We start from the raw sequence: 17,798 nt of genomic DNA, 5'->3' as shown, positions 1-17,798 counted from the left end.
AGCTATGATCCCTTATTGATGTCACTTGTTAAATCCACTTCAATCAGTCAGTGTAGATGAAGGGGAGGAGACAGATTAAAGAAGGATTTTTATGCCTTGAGACATGGATTGTGTATGTGTGCCATTCAGAGGGTGAATGGCCAAGACAAAGGATTTAAGTGGTTTTGAACGGGGTATGGTAGTAGGTGCCAGGCGCACCAATTTGTGTCAAGAACTGCAACGCTGCTGGGTTTTTCACACTCAACAGTTGCCCGCATGTTTCAAGAATGGTCCATCACTCAAAGAACCCCTAGCCAACTTGACACAACTGTGGGAAGCATTGGAGTCAGCTTTCGACACCTTGTAGAGTCCATTCCCCAACGAATTGAGGCTGTTCTGAGGGCAAAAGGGAGGGTGTAACTCAATATTAGAAAGGTGGTTAGTGTATATTTCTCTTAAAATTCAGATGAAAATATACACTACCAGTCAAAAGTTTTAGAACACCTACTCATTCAAGGGTTTTTCTTCTTACTAGATGGTTGGGGATGAGTTGGACCGCAAAGTGAAGGAAAAGCAGCCAACAAGTGCTCAGCATATGTGGGAACTCCTTCAAGACGGTTGGAAAAGCAGTGTGCAAAGTGTGCAAAGCTGTCATCAAGGCAAAGGGTGAATATTTGAATAATCTCAAATATATTTCGATTTGTTTAACACTTTTTTGGTTACAACATGATTCCATATATGTTATTTCATAGTTTTGATGTCTTCACTATTATTCTACAATGTAGAAAACAGTAAAAATAAAGAAAAACCTTTGAATGAGCAGGTGTTCTAAAACTTTTGACTGGTAGTGTACAACAATCCTATACCCCAGTTTCCTAGCTCAAATTATAGCCAAGCACAGACAGAGTTTGAGAGAGTGAGCGCCCGCACGCAAGAAGAGGCTGCTTCCTTTCATTAACTTGCTCATTATTGCAATTTTCCATCAGACCTCGATGAGGCAAATTAAATCCCTTCTCGTGTCCTATTCGGTGATGCCAGTGTAGCAACTTTCTCAGCAGTGTTCTGTCCTTCTGTCCAGTGTTCAGCTAACAGTGCTTCATTAATTCGGACACAAGAACAGAGTACAGGGTACAAAGAGAATACCACACATTCACATGTAGGATTAGGGTAGAAAAATTCGGGGAACTTTCAATAAATTCCCTCGTTTTTCAGAAATGCTGGTTTGAGAATTCCAGATTTCCTGCTTATTCTCTCCTATTCCGGGAACAACCAACCGGGATTTCAACCCTAGGCAGGATTAAGACTTCAACAAAGACATCAGGAGAGGACAAGCAGAATACCTTTGAGTGTGCACACACAGACCCCCCCATATACACACAGACACCCCCCCCACACATGATTAGTAAAAAGTCCCAAAGTCAAGACCCTGGCCAGATTCCGAGTGGTCACCTGTCAGACTGGCTGAGCAACAGTCCAGAGTAGCTTCATAAATCATGACTTTAATTAGTCTACTCCAGGGGTTAGGCAACTAGGTTCAGCCGCAGGCCAATTTTAGTCAGAGCGAATGGTGGGGGGCCGGAAAATAATGAGAATAATTTGTACACTGCAAATTGACCACAACTAAGCCCAAAAAGAGATTGTATTTGAAAATGAAATCATTATATACCTCGATTACATTGAGACACAATCAAGTCCATTTTATTTATTTTGTGGGAATACTTAGGGACAGACGTCCTAAATTAAACTCATTCTTAACATAATTCCTGTTGCCAATCCCTGGTCTACTCCATCCCATTACACAACTATATGTCTGGTCTCCCTGCCTGCCCAGTCTCACTCCCTGACTCCGTCTACCTCCCTCCCTGCCCCGTCTCCCTCCCTCCCTGCCCCGTCTCCCAGTCTCCCTCCCTGCCCCGTCTCCCAGTCTCCCTCCCTGCCTCGTCTCCCAGTCTCCCTCCCTCGTCTCCCAGTCTCCCTCCCTCGTCTCCCAGTCTCCCTCCCTCGTCTCCCAGTCTCCCTGCCCCGTCTCCCTCCCTCCCTGCCCGCCCGCCCAGTCTCTCTCCGTCCCTCCCTGCCCGCCCGCACGCCCAGTCTCCCTCCCTCCCTCCCTGCCCGCCCGCCCAGTCTCCCTCCCTCCCTGCCCGCCCTCCCTCCCGCCCAGTCTCCCTCCCTCCCTCCCTGCCCGCCCAGTCTCCCTCCCTCCCTGCCCGCCCTCCCGCCCAGTCTCCCTCCCTCCCTGCCCGCCCTCCCGCCCAGTCTCCCTCCCTCACTCCCTCCCTCCCGCCCAGTCTCCCTCCCTCACTCCCTCCCTCCCTGCCCGCCCGCCCAGTCTCCCTCCCTCCCTCCCTGCCCGCCCGCCCAGTCTCCTCCCTCCCTGCCCGCCCGCCCAGTCTCCCCTCCCTCCCTCCCTCCCTGCCCGCCCAGTCTCCCTCCCTCCCTCCCTGCCCGCCCGCCCAGTCTCCCTCCCTCCCTGCCCGCCCTCCCGCCCAGTCTCCCTCACTCCCTCCCTCCCGCCCAGTCTCCCTCCCTCACTCCCTCCCGCCCAGTCTCCCTCCCTCACTCCCTCCCTCCCCTGCCCGCCCGCCCAGTCTCCCTCCCTCACTCCTCCCTCCCTGCCCGCCCGCCCAGTCTCCCTCCCTCCTCCCTGCCCGCCCGCCCAGTCTCCCTCCCTCCCTGCCCCCCTGCCCGCCCAGTCTCCCTCCCTCCCTCCCTCCCTGCCCGCCCAGTCTCCCTCCCTCCCTCCCTCCCTGCCCCGCCCAGTCTCCTCCCTCCCTCCCCCCCTGCCCGCCCAGCCTCCCTCCCTCCCTCCCTGCCCGCCCGCCCAGTCTCCCTCCCTCCCTGCCCGCCCGCCCAGTCTCCCTCCCTCCCTGCCCGCCCGCCCAGTCTCCCTCCCTCCCTCCCTGCCCGCCCGCCCAGTCTCCCTCCCTCCCTCCCTGCCCGCCCGCCCAGTCCTCCCTCCCTGCCCGCCCGCCCAGTCTCCCTCCCTCCCTGCCCGCCCGCCCAGTCTCCCTCCCTCCCTGCCCGCCCGCCCAGTCTCCCTCCCTCCCTGCCCGCCCGCCCAGTCTCCCTCCCTGCCCGCCCAGTCTCCCTCCCTGCCCGCCCAGTCTCCCTCCCTCCCTGCCCGCCCGCCCAGTCTCCCTCCCTCCCTGCCCGCCCGCCCGCCCAGTCTCCCTCCCTCCCTGCCCGCCCTCCCGCCCAGTCTCCCTCCCTCCCTGCCCGCCCTCCCGCCCAGTCTCCCTCCCTCCCTCCCCGCCCTCCCAGTCTCCCTCCCTCCCTCCCTGCCCGCCCAGTCTCCCTCCCTCCCTCCCTCCCTGCCCCGCCCGCCCAGTCTCCCTCCCTCCCTCCCTGCCCGCCCAGTCTCCCTCCCTCCCTCCCTCCCTGCCCGCCCAGTCTCCCTCCCTCCCTCCCTCCCTGCCCGCCCAGTCTCCCTCCCTGCCCGCCCAATCTCCCTCCCTCCCTGCCCGCCCGCCCAATCTCCCTCCCTCCCTGCCCGCCCGCCCAATCTCCCTCCCTCCCTGCCCGCCCGCCCAATCTCCCTCCCTCCCTGCCCGCCCGCCCAACCTCCCTCCCTCCCTGCCCGCCCGCCCAGTCTCCCTCCCTCCCTGCCCGCCCGCCCAATCTCCCTCCCTCCCTGCCCGCCCGCCCAATCTCCCTCCCTCCCTGCCCGCCCGCCCAATCTCCCTCCCTCCCTGCCCGCCCGCCCAATCTCCCTCCCTCCCTGCCCGCCCGCCCAATCTCCCTCCCTCCCTGCCCGCCCGCCCAATCTCCCTCCCTCCCTGCCCGCCCGCCCAGTCTCCCTCCCTCCCTGCCCGCCCGCCCAATCTCCCTCCCTCCCTGCCCGCCCGCCCAATCTCCCTCCCTCCCTGCCCGCCCGCCCAATCTCCCTCCCTCCCTGCCCGCCCGCCCAGTCTCCCTCCCTCCCTGCCTGCCCGCCCCGCCCGCCCAGTCTTCCTCCCTCCCTGCCTGCCCGCCCGCCCGCCCAGTCTCCCTCCCTCCCTGCCTGCCCGCCCGGTCTCCCTCCCTCCCTGCCTGCCCGCCCGCCCGCCCAGTCTCCCTCCCTCCCTGCCTGCCCGCCCAGTCTCCCTCCCTCCTTGCCTGCCCCGCCCGCCCGCCCAGTCTCCCTCCCTGCCCGCCCGCCCAGTCTCCCTCCCTCCCTGCCCGCACGCCCGCCCAGTCTCCCTCCCCGCCCAGTCTCCCTCCCTCCCCGCCCGCCCGCCCAGTCTCCCTCCCTCCCCGCCCGCCCAGTCTCCCTCCCTGCCTGCCCGTCCAGTCTCCCTCCCTCCCTGCCTGCCCGCCCGCCCAGTCTCCCTCCCTCCCTGCCTGCCCGCCCGCCCAGTCTCACTCCCTCCCTCCCTGCCCGCCCGCCCAGTCTCCCTCCCTCCCTGCCCGCCCGCCCAGTCTCCCTCCCTCCCTGCCCGCCCGCCCAGTCTCCCTCCCTCCCTGCCCGCCCGCCCAGTCTCCCTCCCTCCCTGCCCGCCCGCCCAGTCTCCCTCCCTCCCTGCCCGCCCGCCCAGTCTCCCTCCCTGCCCGCCCGCCCAGTCTCCCTCCCTGCCCGCCCGCCCAGTCTCCCTCCCTCCCTGCCCGCCCAGTCTCCCTCCCTGCCCGCCCAGTCTCCCTCCCTCCCTGCCCGCCCGCCCAGTCTCCCTCCCTCCCTGCCCGCCCGCCCGCCCAGTCTCCCTCCCTCCCTCCCTGCCTTGAAGTGTGGTGTCAGGAAAATAACCTCACACTCAACGTCAACAAAACAAAGGAGATGATTGTGGACTTCAGGGAACAGCAGAGGGAGCAGCCCCCTATCTACATTGACGGGACAGTAGTGGAGAAGGTAGAAAGTTTAAAGTTCCTCGGCGTACACATCATGGACCAACTGAAACGGTCCACCCACACAGACAGAGTGGTGAGGAAAGCGCAGCAGCGCCTCTTCAACCTCAGGAGGCTGAAGAAATTTGGCTTGTCACCAGAAACACAAACTTTTACAGATGCACAATCGAGAGCATCCTGTCGGGCTGTATCACCACCTGGTACGGCAACTGCTCCGCCCATAACCGTAAGGCTCTCCAGAGGGTAGTGAGGTCTGCACAACGCATCACCGGCGGCATCAAAGCTGGGACCGAGAGACTGAAAAACAGCTTCTATCTCAAGGCCATCAGACTGTTAAACAGTCATCACTAACATTGAGTGGCTGCTGCCAACATACTGACTCAACTCTAGCCACTTTAATAATGGGAAAATGGATGTAATCAATTTCTCACTACCCACTTTATATAATGTTTACATATCCTACATTACTAATCTCATATGTATATACTGTACTCTATACCATCCACTGCATCTTGCCCATGCCGTACTATACCATCACTCATTCATATATTTTTATATACATATTCTTATTCATTCCTTTACACTTGTGTGTATAAGGTAGTTGTGAAATTGTTAGATTACTTGTTAGATATTACTGCATGGTCGGAACTAGAAGCACAAGCATTTCTCTACACTCGCATTAACATCTGCTAACCATGTGTATGTGAGTAATAAATTTGATTTGAGTGTGTGTGTGTGTGTCAGTCAGAGTAGGGACCATGGCTACCCCAGTGTGTGTGTGTGTGTGTGTGTGTGTGTCAGTCAGAGTAGGGACCATGGCTACCCCAGTGTGTGTGTGTGTGTGTGTCAGTCAGAGTAGGGACCATGGCTACCCCAGTGTGTGTGTGTGTGTGTGTGTGAGTCAGAGTAGGGACCATGGCTACCCCAGTGTAGAGTAGGGTTGTTTATTACCTCTTCTGTCTGCTGAGCCTCTTCTCCATCCTCCTCCACCACCACCAGGGTCAGCTTGCTCTTCTTAAAGTCTAGACGGGTGATCTTGGGCCTGGGACACACACACACACACACACACACACACACACACACACACACACACACACACACACGTGTTTCAGATGCAACAGGTGTAAGATGTTTTCCAGTTCTGTTAAAAACAAGGATGTCCCTTACCATCTATTGACACAGGGTTTGTCTATTGGAATGTGAGCGCACCAGCAGAGTTAGGAGCTTAAATGCATCTTACCAGAAGAACAGGCCTATCTTGGTCTCTCCCTCAAACACCAGCACTCCAGTGGGAGTCAGTCCTAACTGGTATTCATTACCATCTCGAGCCTGGAGGGAAAAGAGGACACACCCATTCAGCGCAGTATTCCTGTTTATGTTTGTCACCGTCCTTAAAAATCGTTACTAACGCTCTGCATTTCCCTTTTACATTCACATCATTTAGCAGGCTCTTATCCAGAGCGACTAACTGTAGTGAGTGCATACATTTTCATACTGGTCCCCCCGTAGGAATCAAACCCACAACCCTGGCGTTGAAAGTGCCATGCTCTACCACGCGAGAGACATAGGACCAGTACAGCACGTTCTGTTCTCCTCACCTTGACCATGTGCATGTCCACCCCATACATCTCCAGCCACTTGGCCTTGTTCAGGTAGTTAATCTCTGCCTGCGACGGCATCTGGCCCCTGGGATGGAGCAGAGGGAGAAAATACAGAATACTGGGTTGAACAGGAGATGGGATGTATGCATGCATGTATGTATGTATGTATGTATGTATGTATGTATGTATGTATGTATGTATGTATGTATGTATGTACGTATGTGTGCATGTATGTATGTATGTATGTATGTACGTATGTGTGCATGTATGTATGTATGTATGTATGTACGTATGTATGTATGTATGTATGTATGTATGTATGTATGTACGTATGTGTGTATGTGTGTATGTGTGTATGTATGTGTGCATGTATGCATGTATGCATGTATGTATGTATGTATGTATGTATGTATGTATGTATGTATGCATGCATGCATGTATGTATGTATGTATGTATGTATGTATGTATGTATGTATGTATGTATGTATGTACGTATGTGTGCATGTATGTATGTATGTATGTATGTATGTATGCATGCATGTATGTATGTATGTATGTATGTATGTGTGCATGTGTGCATGTGTGCATGTGTGCATGTGTGCATGTATGCATGTATGCATGTATGCATGTATGTATGTATGTATGTATGTATGTATGTATGTATGTATGTATGCATGCATGCATGTATGTATGTGTGCATGTATGTATGTGTGCATGCATGCGTGCATGCATGTATGCATGTATGCATGTATGTATGCATGCATGTATGTATGTATGCATGCATGCATGCATATGTGTGCATATGTGTGCATGTGTGCATGTGTGCATGTGTGCATGTATGCATGTATGTATGCATGCATGCATGCATGCATGCATGCGTGTATGCATGTATGTATGTATGTATGTATGTATGTATGTATGTATGTATGTATGTATGTATGTATGTATGTACGTATGTATGTATGTATGTATGTATGTATGTATGTATGTATGTATGTACGTATGTGTGTATGTGTGTATGTATGTGTGCATGTATGCATGTATGTATGTATGTATGTATGTATGTATGTATGTATGTATGCATGCATGCATGTATGTATGTATGTATGTATGTATGTATGTATGTATGTATGTATGTATGTATGTACGTATGTGTGCATGTATGTATGTATGTATGTATGCATGCATGTATGTATGTATGTATGTATGTATGTGTGCATGTGTGCATGTGTGCATGTGTGCATGTGTGCATGTATGCATGTATGCATGTATGCATGTATGTATGTATGTATGTATGTATGTATGTATGTATGTATGTATGCATGCATGCATGTATGTATGTGTGCATGTATGTATGTGTGCATGCATGCGTGCATGCATGTATGCATGTATGCATGTATGTATGCATGCATGTATGTATGTATGCATGCATGCATGCATATGTGTGCATATGTGTGCATGTGTGCATGTGTGCATGTGTGCATGTATGCATGTATGTATGTATGCATGCATGCATGCATGCGTGTATGCATGTATGTATGTATGTATGTATGTATGTATGTATGTATGTATGTATGTATGTATGCATGCATGCATGCATGTATGTGGTGTGAGAGAGAGACAAGGTCACATACAAAGAATGCTGACTCTTGAGATGAACCCCGACTGATGATTGTAAATCTTAAAGGTAAAATCAGACCCATGAGGAAGTCATACAACACAGGAAGCCCATGCATGTGCCCAGGGTTAAAAAACAGACAATGTTGATCCTCTGTAGTACATGAGTCAACGTAACCTGTGGTCGACCCCGGTCCACACCGACACATGCTATAAATCAAGTTCTAAAAATAAGTGTACTTCACCCAGCCTGGGAACACACCCAGCTTGAGTACATCAAAGGTGATCAAATAATATAGGTGTCCTATAGCCATGGATGACCTTCTGTATGCTCCCCAAGGAGGGTTTAACTAGGTAGGTGAGTAACCAACTACTGGCACCCAAACGCCTGGCTGTGACCCCTGGCTGTGACGCCTGGCTGTGACCCCTGGCTGTGACCCCTGGCTGTGACCATTGTAACATAAAGGCTGTATAAGATGGGCAATACAACCTCTAGACATTTTTACACAAGCTTTCATTAAAACATTACCTTGTAAATGATCTATCAATGGTGATCCCATAGTGTTACTCAGACATGTGATATCATTGTTTTACCTGCACTCCTTCCAGGTGTTGAAGATGGCCAGCTCCATGGCCTCCGTCTGCTCTGGCATGAAGCGGAACTCAGACACCATGTCCAGAGCATGCTCCGCAGGGTCACAGTCTCCCAGCTCAGCTGGAACACAACAGGTTACATACTGAGTACTTTAACCCCAACTCAGATACCAGATCCAGAGCATGCTCCGCAGGGTCACAGTCTCCCAGCTCAGCTGGAACACAACAGGTTACATAGTGAGTACTTTAACCCCAACTCAGATACCAGATCCAGAGCATGCTCCGCAGGGTCACAGTCTCCCAGCTCAGCTGGAACACAACAGGTTACATAGTGAGTACTTTAACCCCAACTCAGATACCAGATCCAGAGCATGCTCCGCAGGGTCACAGTCTCCCAGCTCAGCTGGAACACAACAGGTTACATACTGAGCACTTTAACCCCAACTCAGATACCAGATCCAGAGCACGCTCCGCAGGGTCACAGTCTCCCAGCTCAGCTGGAACACAACAGGTTACATACTAAGTACTTTAACCCCAACTCAGATACCAGATCCAGAGCATGCTCCGCAGGGTCACAGTCTCCCAGCTCAGCTGGAACACAACAGGTTACATACTGAGTACTTTAGACCTAACCCCAACTCAGACACCCTAACCAACCCCAACTCAGACACCATGTCCAGAGCACGCTAACCAGGGTCAGTTTGCCAGCTCTGCTGGAACACAACCATAGACATGAGTTCTTGAATAAAATCTAATTTTATTTGTCACATGTGTCGAATACAACAGGTATAATAGACCTTACCGTGAAAAGCTTACTTACAAGCCCTTAACCAACAGTGCAGTTCAAGAAATAGACCTCTTCCCTATAGGCTCTCCCATCATTGATCAGGCCTACCACTGTTTTGTCATCTTAATGATGGTGTTGGTGTCGTGCTTGATCACACAGTCGTGGGTGAACAGGGAGTACAGGAGGGGACTAAGCACGCACCCCTGAGAGGAACCGGTGTTGAGGATCAGCATGGCAGATGTGTTGTTGCCTACCCTTACCACCTGGGGGTGGACCGTCAGGAAGTCCAGGATCCAGTTGCAGAGGGATGTGTTTAGTCCCTGGGTCCTTAGCTTAGTGATGAGCTTTGTGGGCACTACAGTGAAGAACGCTGAGGTTACCTTCACATTCTTGGGCACAGGGACTATGGTGGTCTGCTTGAAACGTGGGTATTACAGACTCTGGAGAAGTTGAAAATGTCAGTGAAGACACTTGCCAGATGGTTTGTGCATGCTCTGAATACACACCCTGGTAATCCGTCTGGCCCCAAGGCCTTGTGAATATTGACCTGTTTAAAGGATCTTGCTTGCTACGGAGAGCGTGATCACACAGCTGCCCGGAACAGTTGGTGCCCTCATGCATGCTTCAGTGTTATTTGCCTCAAAACGAGCATAAAAATATATTTAGCCCGCCTGGAAGGCTTGCATTACTGGGAAGCTCGCGGCTGGGTTTCCCTTTGTAGTCCGTAACAGTTTGCAAGCCCTGCCACATCCGATGAACGTCAGAGCCGGTGTAGTTGGATTCAATCTTAGTCCTGTATTGAAGCTTTTCCTGTTTGATGGTTCATCTGAGAGCATAGCGGGATTTCTTATAAGCGTCCGTATTAGTGTTCCTCTGGTTGCACGTGACATGCTGGTAGAAATGAGGTAAAACAGATTTAAGTATGCCTGCATTAAAGTCCCCGGCCACTAGGAGCGCTGCTTCTGGATGAGCATTGTTTGCTTACGGCCTTATACAGCTCGTTGAGTGCGGTCTTAGTGCCCGCATCGGTTTGTGGTGGTATATAGACATATGAATAATATAGATGAGAACTCTTGGTAGATAGTGTGGTCTACAGCTTATCATGAGGTACTCTACCTCAGGCGAGCAATACCTCGTGACTTCTTTAACATTAGACAACATTAGACATCGCACACCATCAGTTATTATTGACAAATTGAAAGATTAGTGGAATCTGTGTGGGTAGCTGGACAGGTAGGATGACTGACAGTGAGGGTGAACAGGTGGTCACGGGTCAGGTGACAGAGAAATGGATGAGACTGAGGCAGGAATTCCTTTAACCATAAAGTGGTATATTTACTGAGTAGTCTGTGCTGCATAACAAAGGAAACAGAATAACGTGTATCCAATCAAATCCATCATCACAAAGATCTAATCATAACAATCATTCATTGTTAACATCATTTAGGGAATTCAACAATCCAGTTAATTAATAAGTCAATAGGAATCATCGGTGAGTAATTTAGGCTCGTAACTATCTATCATAAATCATGAAAGAATAATACAAACAGTGATCGGTTATTCAATCTATAAACACCATTAGTTGGATATCAGAGCCGATCAGTTCAACAAACAATTACTTTCTTATTTCACCCTTTCAAGTGTCTTCATGTGTACACGGAATTTCATTACATATTAACCATACCAATTACATAATTGGCCTATCATTGACCATTCACATTACACAAAATGTTTGAAGCGTGCGCTCCAAGCCACGCTCCACAATAATAACTCCAACAACAACTGATGGCCCACACTCCCGATCGCAACAGATAGTTCAGATGAAAGGTTAACAGAGTCGGTGGACTTACGTGGATTCATGGACGCACAGAACTTCTGGATTTGACAGAGTGAAGGAAGAGAAAGCAGCGCAATCAGGCGATGGTGATTTCCTCCTTTTATGGAGTGGAGATCTGTCGGACATTTCCACCTGACCTAATTAAAGCGCCCCTGGCCCAGCTGAGTAAGTGGCAATGAATTAAAGGATTATTCCACCAACTCCATGGGCTTTTTCTACACAAATAGACACACCCCTTTGCCCCTCGTCTTACCAGACGTAGCTACTCTGTCCTGGCGATTTACACAGAAAAACCAGCCAGCTCTATATTATCCGTGTCGTCGTTCAGCCACGACTTGGTGAAACATAAGGTGTTACAGTTTTTAAATGTCCCGTTTGTCTCGACCGTAGATCATCCAGTTTGTTTTCTGGTGATTGCACGTTGGCCAATAGAACCGATGGTAATGGTGATTTACTCACGCGCCTAAGAATCCTAACAAGACATCCCGACATTCTCCCTTGCTAACTCCGCCTTTTCTTCACGCGAATGACGGGGATTTGGACACGTTCTACGGAAAGCAGTATATCCTTCGAGTGAGTCATTAAAGAAAAAAAATCTTTGTCCAGTTTGAGGTGAGTAATCGCTGTTCTGATGTCCAGAAGCTCATTTCACTCATAAGAGACGGTAGCAACAACTTTATGTACATAATAGGTTACAAACAATGCGAAAAAATTAACAAAATAGCACAGTTGGTTAGGAACGGCAGGCATCCCGTCCGGCGCCATTATATATCATGGTTAAGGCAATTTGCTATCTGGGGTCTGGGCTTGTTTTGCAATAAAAGTGAAGCTAATGAGAACCTGTGGGCATGTATTCTTCTGTCCCCATGATTTGTCACTGACTAAGGATCTATAGATTACCTGCTAGCTATTCATTAAATTTGTACATTTTGAATAATCCCTTTAAAAAGGTTGCCCCCCCCCTTAAATTCCTAAAACCCACTAGGACACTAACATCCAAATCACATTCAAGCCGAGCAACAGACCTCCAATGACGCCTCACTCTCCTCCTTCCCTAAATAGCAGCATTCAGATAATGTCTGACTCTGCAGGCTAGGGGGTAAATAGGGTGGCAGTGTGACTCTGCAGGCTGGGGGGTAAATAGGGCGGCAGTGTGACTCTGCAGGCTGGGGGGTAAATAGGGCGGCAGTGTGACTCTGCAGGCTGGGGGGTAAATAGGGCGGCAGTGTGACTCTGCAGGCTGGGGGGTAAATAGGGCGGCAGTGTGACTCTGCAGGCTGGGGGGTAAATAGGGCGGCAGTGTGACTCTGCAGGCTGGGGGGTAAATAGGGCGGCAGTGTGACTCTGCAGGCTGGGGGGTAAATAGGGCGGCAGTGTGACTCTGCAGGCTGGGGGGTAAATAGGGCGGCAGTGTGACTCTGCAGGCTGGGGGGATAAATAGGGCGGCAGTGTGACTCTGCAGGCTGGGGGGATAAATAGGGCGGCAGGGTGACTCTGCAGGCTGGGGGGATAAATAGGGCGGCAGGGTGACTCTGCAGGCTGGGGGGTAAATAGGGCGACAGGGTGACTCTGCAGGCTGGGGGGTAAATAGGGCGGCAGTGTGACTCTGCAGGCTGGGGGGTAAATAGGGCCGCAGTGTGACTCTGCAGGCTGGGGGATAAATAGGGCGGCAGTGTGACTCTGCAGGCTGGGGGGTAAATAGGGCGGCAGTGTGACTCTGCAGGCTGGGGGGATAAATAGGGCGGCAGTGTGACTCTGCAGGCTGGGGGGTAAATAGGGCGGCAGTGTGACTCTGCAGGCTGGGGGGTAAATAGGGCGGCAGTGTGACTCTGCAGGCTGGGGGGTAAATAGGGCGGCAGTGTGACTCTGCAGGCTGGGGGGTAAATAGGGCGGCAGTGTGACTCTGCAGGCTGGGGGGTAAATAGGGCGGCAGTGTGACTCTGCAGGCTGGGGGGTAAATAGGGCGGCAGTGTGACTCTGCAGGCTGGGGGGATAAATAGGGCGGCAGTGTGACTCTGCAGGCTGGGGGGATAAATAGGGCGGCAGTGTGACTCTGCAGGCTGGGGGGATAAATAGGGCGGCAGTGTGACTCTGCAGGCTGGGGGGTAAATAGGGCGACAGGGTGACTCTGCAGGCTGGGGGGATAAATAGGGCCGCAGTGTGACTCTGCAGGCTGGGGGATAAATAGGGCGGCAGTGTGACTCTGCAGGCTGGGGGGTAAATAGGGCGGCAGTGTGACTCTGCAGGCTGGGGGATAAATAGGGCGGCAGTGTGACTCTGCAGGCTGGGGGGTAAATAGGGCGGCAGTGTGACTCTGCAGGCTGGGGGGATAAATAGGGCGGCAGTGTGACTCTGCAGGCTGGGGGGTAAATAGGGCGACAGGGTGACTCTGCAGGCTGGGGGGATAAATAGGGCGGCAGTGTGACTCTGCAGGCTGGGGGGTAAATAGGGCGGCAGTGTGACTCTGCAGGCTGGGGGGATAAATAGGGCCGCAGTGTGACTCTGCAGGCTGGGGGGATAAATAGGGCGGCAGTGTGACTCTGCAGGCTGGGGGATAAATAGGGCGGCAGTGTGACTCTGCAGGCTGGGGGGTAAATAGGGCGGCAGTGTGACTCTGCAGGCTGGGGGGTAAATAGGGCGGCAGTGTGACTCTGCAGGCTGGGGGGTAAATAGGGCGGCAGTGTGACTCTGCAGGCTGGGGGGTAAATAGGGCGGCAGTGTGACTCTGCAGGCTGGGGGGTAAATAGGGCGGCAGTGTGACTCTGCAGGCTGGGGGGTAAATAGGGCGGCAGTGTGACTCTGCAGGCTGGGGGGTAAATAGGGCGGCAGTGTGACTCTGCAGGCTGGGGGGATAAATAGGGCGGCAGTGTGACTCTGCAGGCTGGGGGGATAAATAGGGCGGCAGGGTGACTCTGTAGGCTGGGGGGTAAATAGGGCGACAGGGTGACTCTGCAGGCTGGGGGGATAAATAGGGCCGCAGTGTGACTCTGCAGGCTGGGGGATAAATAGGGCGGCAGTGTGACTCTGCAGGCTGGGGGGTAAATAGGGCGGCAGTGTGACTCTGCAGGCTGGGGGGATAAATAGGGCGGCAGTGTGACTCTGCAGGCTGGGGGGTAAATAGGGCGGCAGTGTGACTCTGCAGGCTGGGGGGTAAATAGGGCGGCAGTGTGACTCTGCAGGCTGGGGGGTAAATAGGGCGGCAGTGTGACTCTGCAGGCTGGGGGGTAAATAGGGCGGCAGTGTGACTCTGCAGGCTGGGGGGTAAATAGGGCGGCAGTGTGACTCTGCAGGCTGGGGGATAAATAGGGTGTCACCATGTTATCTGGGTGGTGGAAGTGAGGACAGACTCCGTTATCGGTGATGTGCTCCAGGATTATGGACAGACACCCAGCCTAGCTGCCAAACAGACTGAAATCTAGCTACGGACTGGACATTCAGTTGGTGTTACATTCCAACCTGAGACATCGTTTGACTCACTGGCCATTTGGCTAGCAGAACAGAATACAGTCTGAAGAATAAGAGCTGAAACCCTGATATCTACTCTACCTAAAAAAAAAAGTGTAAATGCGAGTGTGACTGTGAGTGTGACCGTTTAAGTGTGACTGTTTTGTTTAGGAAGGGCCATTCTGAGTTCTGGCTAACAATAATTGAGAATAATAGTGGTTTTTCTGTATGTGAAAAGGGGCTATGTTGAGCTGTGGAGGATTTCTATGAGAAGGGGAGGGAGCGAGATCGAGAGACAGAGGGAGTGTGAGAGTGAGAGAGAACGAAGGAACGAGGGAGAGGGCTGGATTAGGAGGCATTTGTAGAGAGCTGGACACTAACGAGCTGGCATTTACCCCACAGAGGAGCTGGAAGAGTGGGAGGGAGAGAGAGAGAGTGGGAGGGAGAGAGAGGGGAGCTCGCTTCCTTTCAGAACAACCCTGAGTGCTCATTTACAGTTGAAACACTCAGCAAGGACTGCAGCCTCAGCATTTCTCCAACCCTTTGGAAAGACAGTTCTAGAATGTGGGTACAGGGCTACCTTCCATTTTCCTTGAATACTCCACTATGTTAACAAGCTCTGAATACTACTGGGGTGCTGTGGGCTCTCCTTCTGACAGATTAGATTCCACCCCCTCTTAAAAGGTAAACTCAGTGGATCTCATTCAAGAAGAGTGACAACCACAACAAGACATTAGGCCATCCTAGTTCTTACCTTGTAATGAGAAGGCTGCCAGTTCCACTGCTGTGTCCAAAGGACATTCTAACCTGTGACACAAGGAGGAGAGTGGACAATAGATTACAGCTGTCTGGATGCTGTTGCTTTCCAACATGGAAGTACAGTACACTCTAGGCAAGGAGACTGTCTGAAGAGATCAGTCACAGCTGTTAGACCAGGGAACTACTAAGGTAATACAGTACACTGGATCTACCAGCCTGTTTCTCTCTCCAGAGCTCACGCTCTCACACACTCACAACCCTGTGTTATAGGCTCACCACACAGACATAACATGAACACTAATCCCCTGTATCGAAAACAGATACTAATATTCACACTACTTATGGATGTAAATAATTCCAATCCCCAACATCAAGTGTGTAATCCACTACTGTAGCTAAACCTCTTAGCATCTGTACCATGACGCAACAGAACAGATGTAGCCAAAATGAAATGTAATGATGTACTTAGCCTACAGACATCAAATATGTTAAATATAATGAAGCACATGAACTATACACTGATCTAATTTACTGTACATCTAATCTACTATAAGAAGAGGACAACTGTTGAGTGAGGAGGGTTACTTACTTGCCACTGAGGAGGTCTTGCTTTAGTTGTAATACAAATAGATATCTGAAGGAACAAGGTCATAAGTCCAGATAACTGACCAATCAATCCAATGTTCATCAACATAAATGTTGTAAAAACATTTGGTTGATTGAATACTAATAACACGACAACGACAAGCTGACCTGGTCACCTCCTCATGCAGGTTGTTGGGTTCTGAGGAGTAGAACTTAACCCTCATGTGAAGGCAGTATGGAGGTCCGACTGCACAGAGAAATAGGGGAAGGAGGAAAGAGATGAAGGAAAATAACTCGAGGTGTGAAAGTTGGAATGCCAGTAATGAAATCAATCCATTTCTGGCTGCTACATGAAAGCACCAGTTTATCCATTGTACGTCTCTACAGCTCTAGGTCTCCATTGGTACAGAAGGAGACAGTAGAAGTAATAGGTCATGCATCTCCAGTGACTGTTAGGTAAAGAAGAGATACTTACTTTTGACTTGTTTTTTTATGCTTTTTGTGATGTCAAGCCAATGCTGCAAAAGATGAAAAAGACATTTGTGAGGCATGAACAATGTAAGAGGTAGAGGCTGGGGTTTAGGAGAGAGAGCGCGCGTGTGTGCGTGCGTGCGTGTGTGTGTGTGTGAGTGTGAGAGAGAGAGCGGTTCCCTCATCGCGCTGATGATGGAACCGAAGGTCTCTGCCACAGCCCTTTCACACTCCTCTCCCCCACATTCCTCTCTCTCTCCAGTCCTCCCTCCTGCTCTCCTCTCCCTCCTTCCTTCCTTCCATGCCCTTCACACCATATCAGCATGCCCAAGCTGCTGAATCTCTGACTGAGGCAGTTCAAAATAACTTTCTGAAAAGAACTAGACTTGAACTTCCCATAAGAAAAACCCTACATTAGAAAACCAAAAGTACATAAACTGAACAATGTTATTCAAATCACTATTCCAGAGAAGAGCAATTCCAGCTGAGAGTAGATAAATCTAACCAAAAACAAACCCCTTCCAAATATCTAGTCAGAACAAGGTTGGGTTGTAATTGGTTGTCTGTTCTTACCGGTACTTGTGCAGAGTCCATGAAGCGTAGTCCGAAGTAGTCCTTCTCTACGATGTCCAGATGATACATGACCTGGTCAAACAGCTCCTCACCCTTGGCTTTTTTCTGACAGGACAGAGAGAGGTCAGAGGTCACATCACACAGTCATTCGTCTGGAAGCAATGTCATCAACCTAATCAATCATTCAACAGACTAGGTCAAGACTTTTCACTGGGTTCTCTTTAGTATCTTGATAATTGTTTAATAATTCAATTATTTGTAAACTATTGCACAATGGTATTCATTATGGTCAACAATACAAATAGAATGAGCTATTGTATTGAAGTTTCACTGAGGCACCACTGGTGGAAAAGAGAAAATAGGGATCTGTTTGGTACTCTTCCCTAATATTCCATTCCCCAGACCTGGTGTTGATTTCATTGCCTCTGACTAGAAAACACCAGAAAGAGAGACAAGCACTAAGTAGAACATATTATTTTGCTGGCTTCACCCGTTTTAAAAATCAGGCACATTGCCATGCTCAGAATCAGACAGGGAGCTAACCAGTGCTACTCCTGTTTGTAGCCTGCTGCTGTACTAGGCAGTTCACTACACAGAGACAACTTTAAAACAGCTGGAAGGAAGGACAACCAAACGGGGGTTTGCCATGGCAACCTATTCGAAGGCACCTGCACAGCGGGTCAGTGACTGGCTCACGTGATCCCAGTCAGCCTGACTACACAGCGCCTAGCC

At 51.2% G+C, this 17,798-nt stretch overlaps 1 protein-coding gene across 7 annotated transcripts in view; it reads right to left on the bottom strand.

The window, feature by feature from the left end:
* Nucleotides 1–17,798, bottom strand: part of LOC115155557 (band 4.1-like protein 5) — a 47,837-nt gene that overhangs the window by 18,645 nt on the left and 11,394 nt on the right. For all 7 annotated transcript variants that reach the window (XM_029702263.1, XM_029702265.1, XM_029702268.1 and 4 more), the window contains exons 3-11: nt 17,067–17,171; nt 16,498–16,540; nt 16,191–16,269; nt 16,027–16,071; nt 15,433–15,485; nt 8,611–8,731; nt 6,396–6,483; nt 6,038–6,126; nt 5,749–5,839 (exon numbers count right to left, since the gene is read on the bottom strand). In XM_029702263.1, coding sequence (XP_029558123.1) covers nt 5,749–5,839; nt 6,038–6,126; nt 6,396–6,483; nt 8,611–8,731; nt 15,433–15,485; nt 16,027–16,071; nt 16,191–16,269; nt 16,498–16,540; nt 17,067–17,171 — 714 coding nt within the window. The remainder of the gene's footprint in view (nt 1–5,748; nt 5,840–6,037; nt 6,127–6,395; nt 6,484–8,610; nt 8,732–15,432; nt 15,486–16,026; nt 16,072–16,190; nt 16,270–16,497; nt 16,541–17,066; nt 17,172–17,798) is intronic.

This window comes from Salmo trutta, chromosome 20 (assembly GCF_901001165.1).
Source record: "Salmo trutta chromosome 20, fSalTru1.1, whole genome shotgun sequence".
Taxonomy (NCBI): Eukaryota; Metazoa; Chordata; class Actinopteri; order Salmoniformes; family Salmonidae; genus Salmo; species Salmo trutta.
This window is presented reverse-complemented; position numbering and strand designations above follow the sequence as displayed.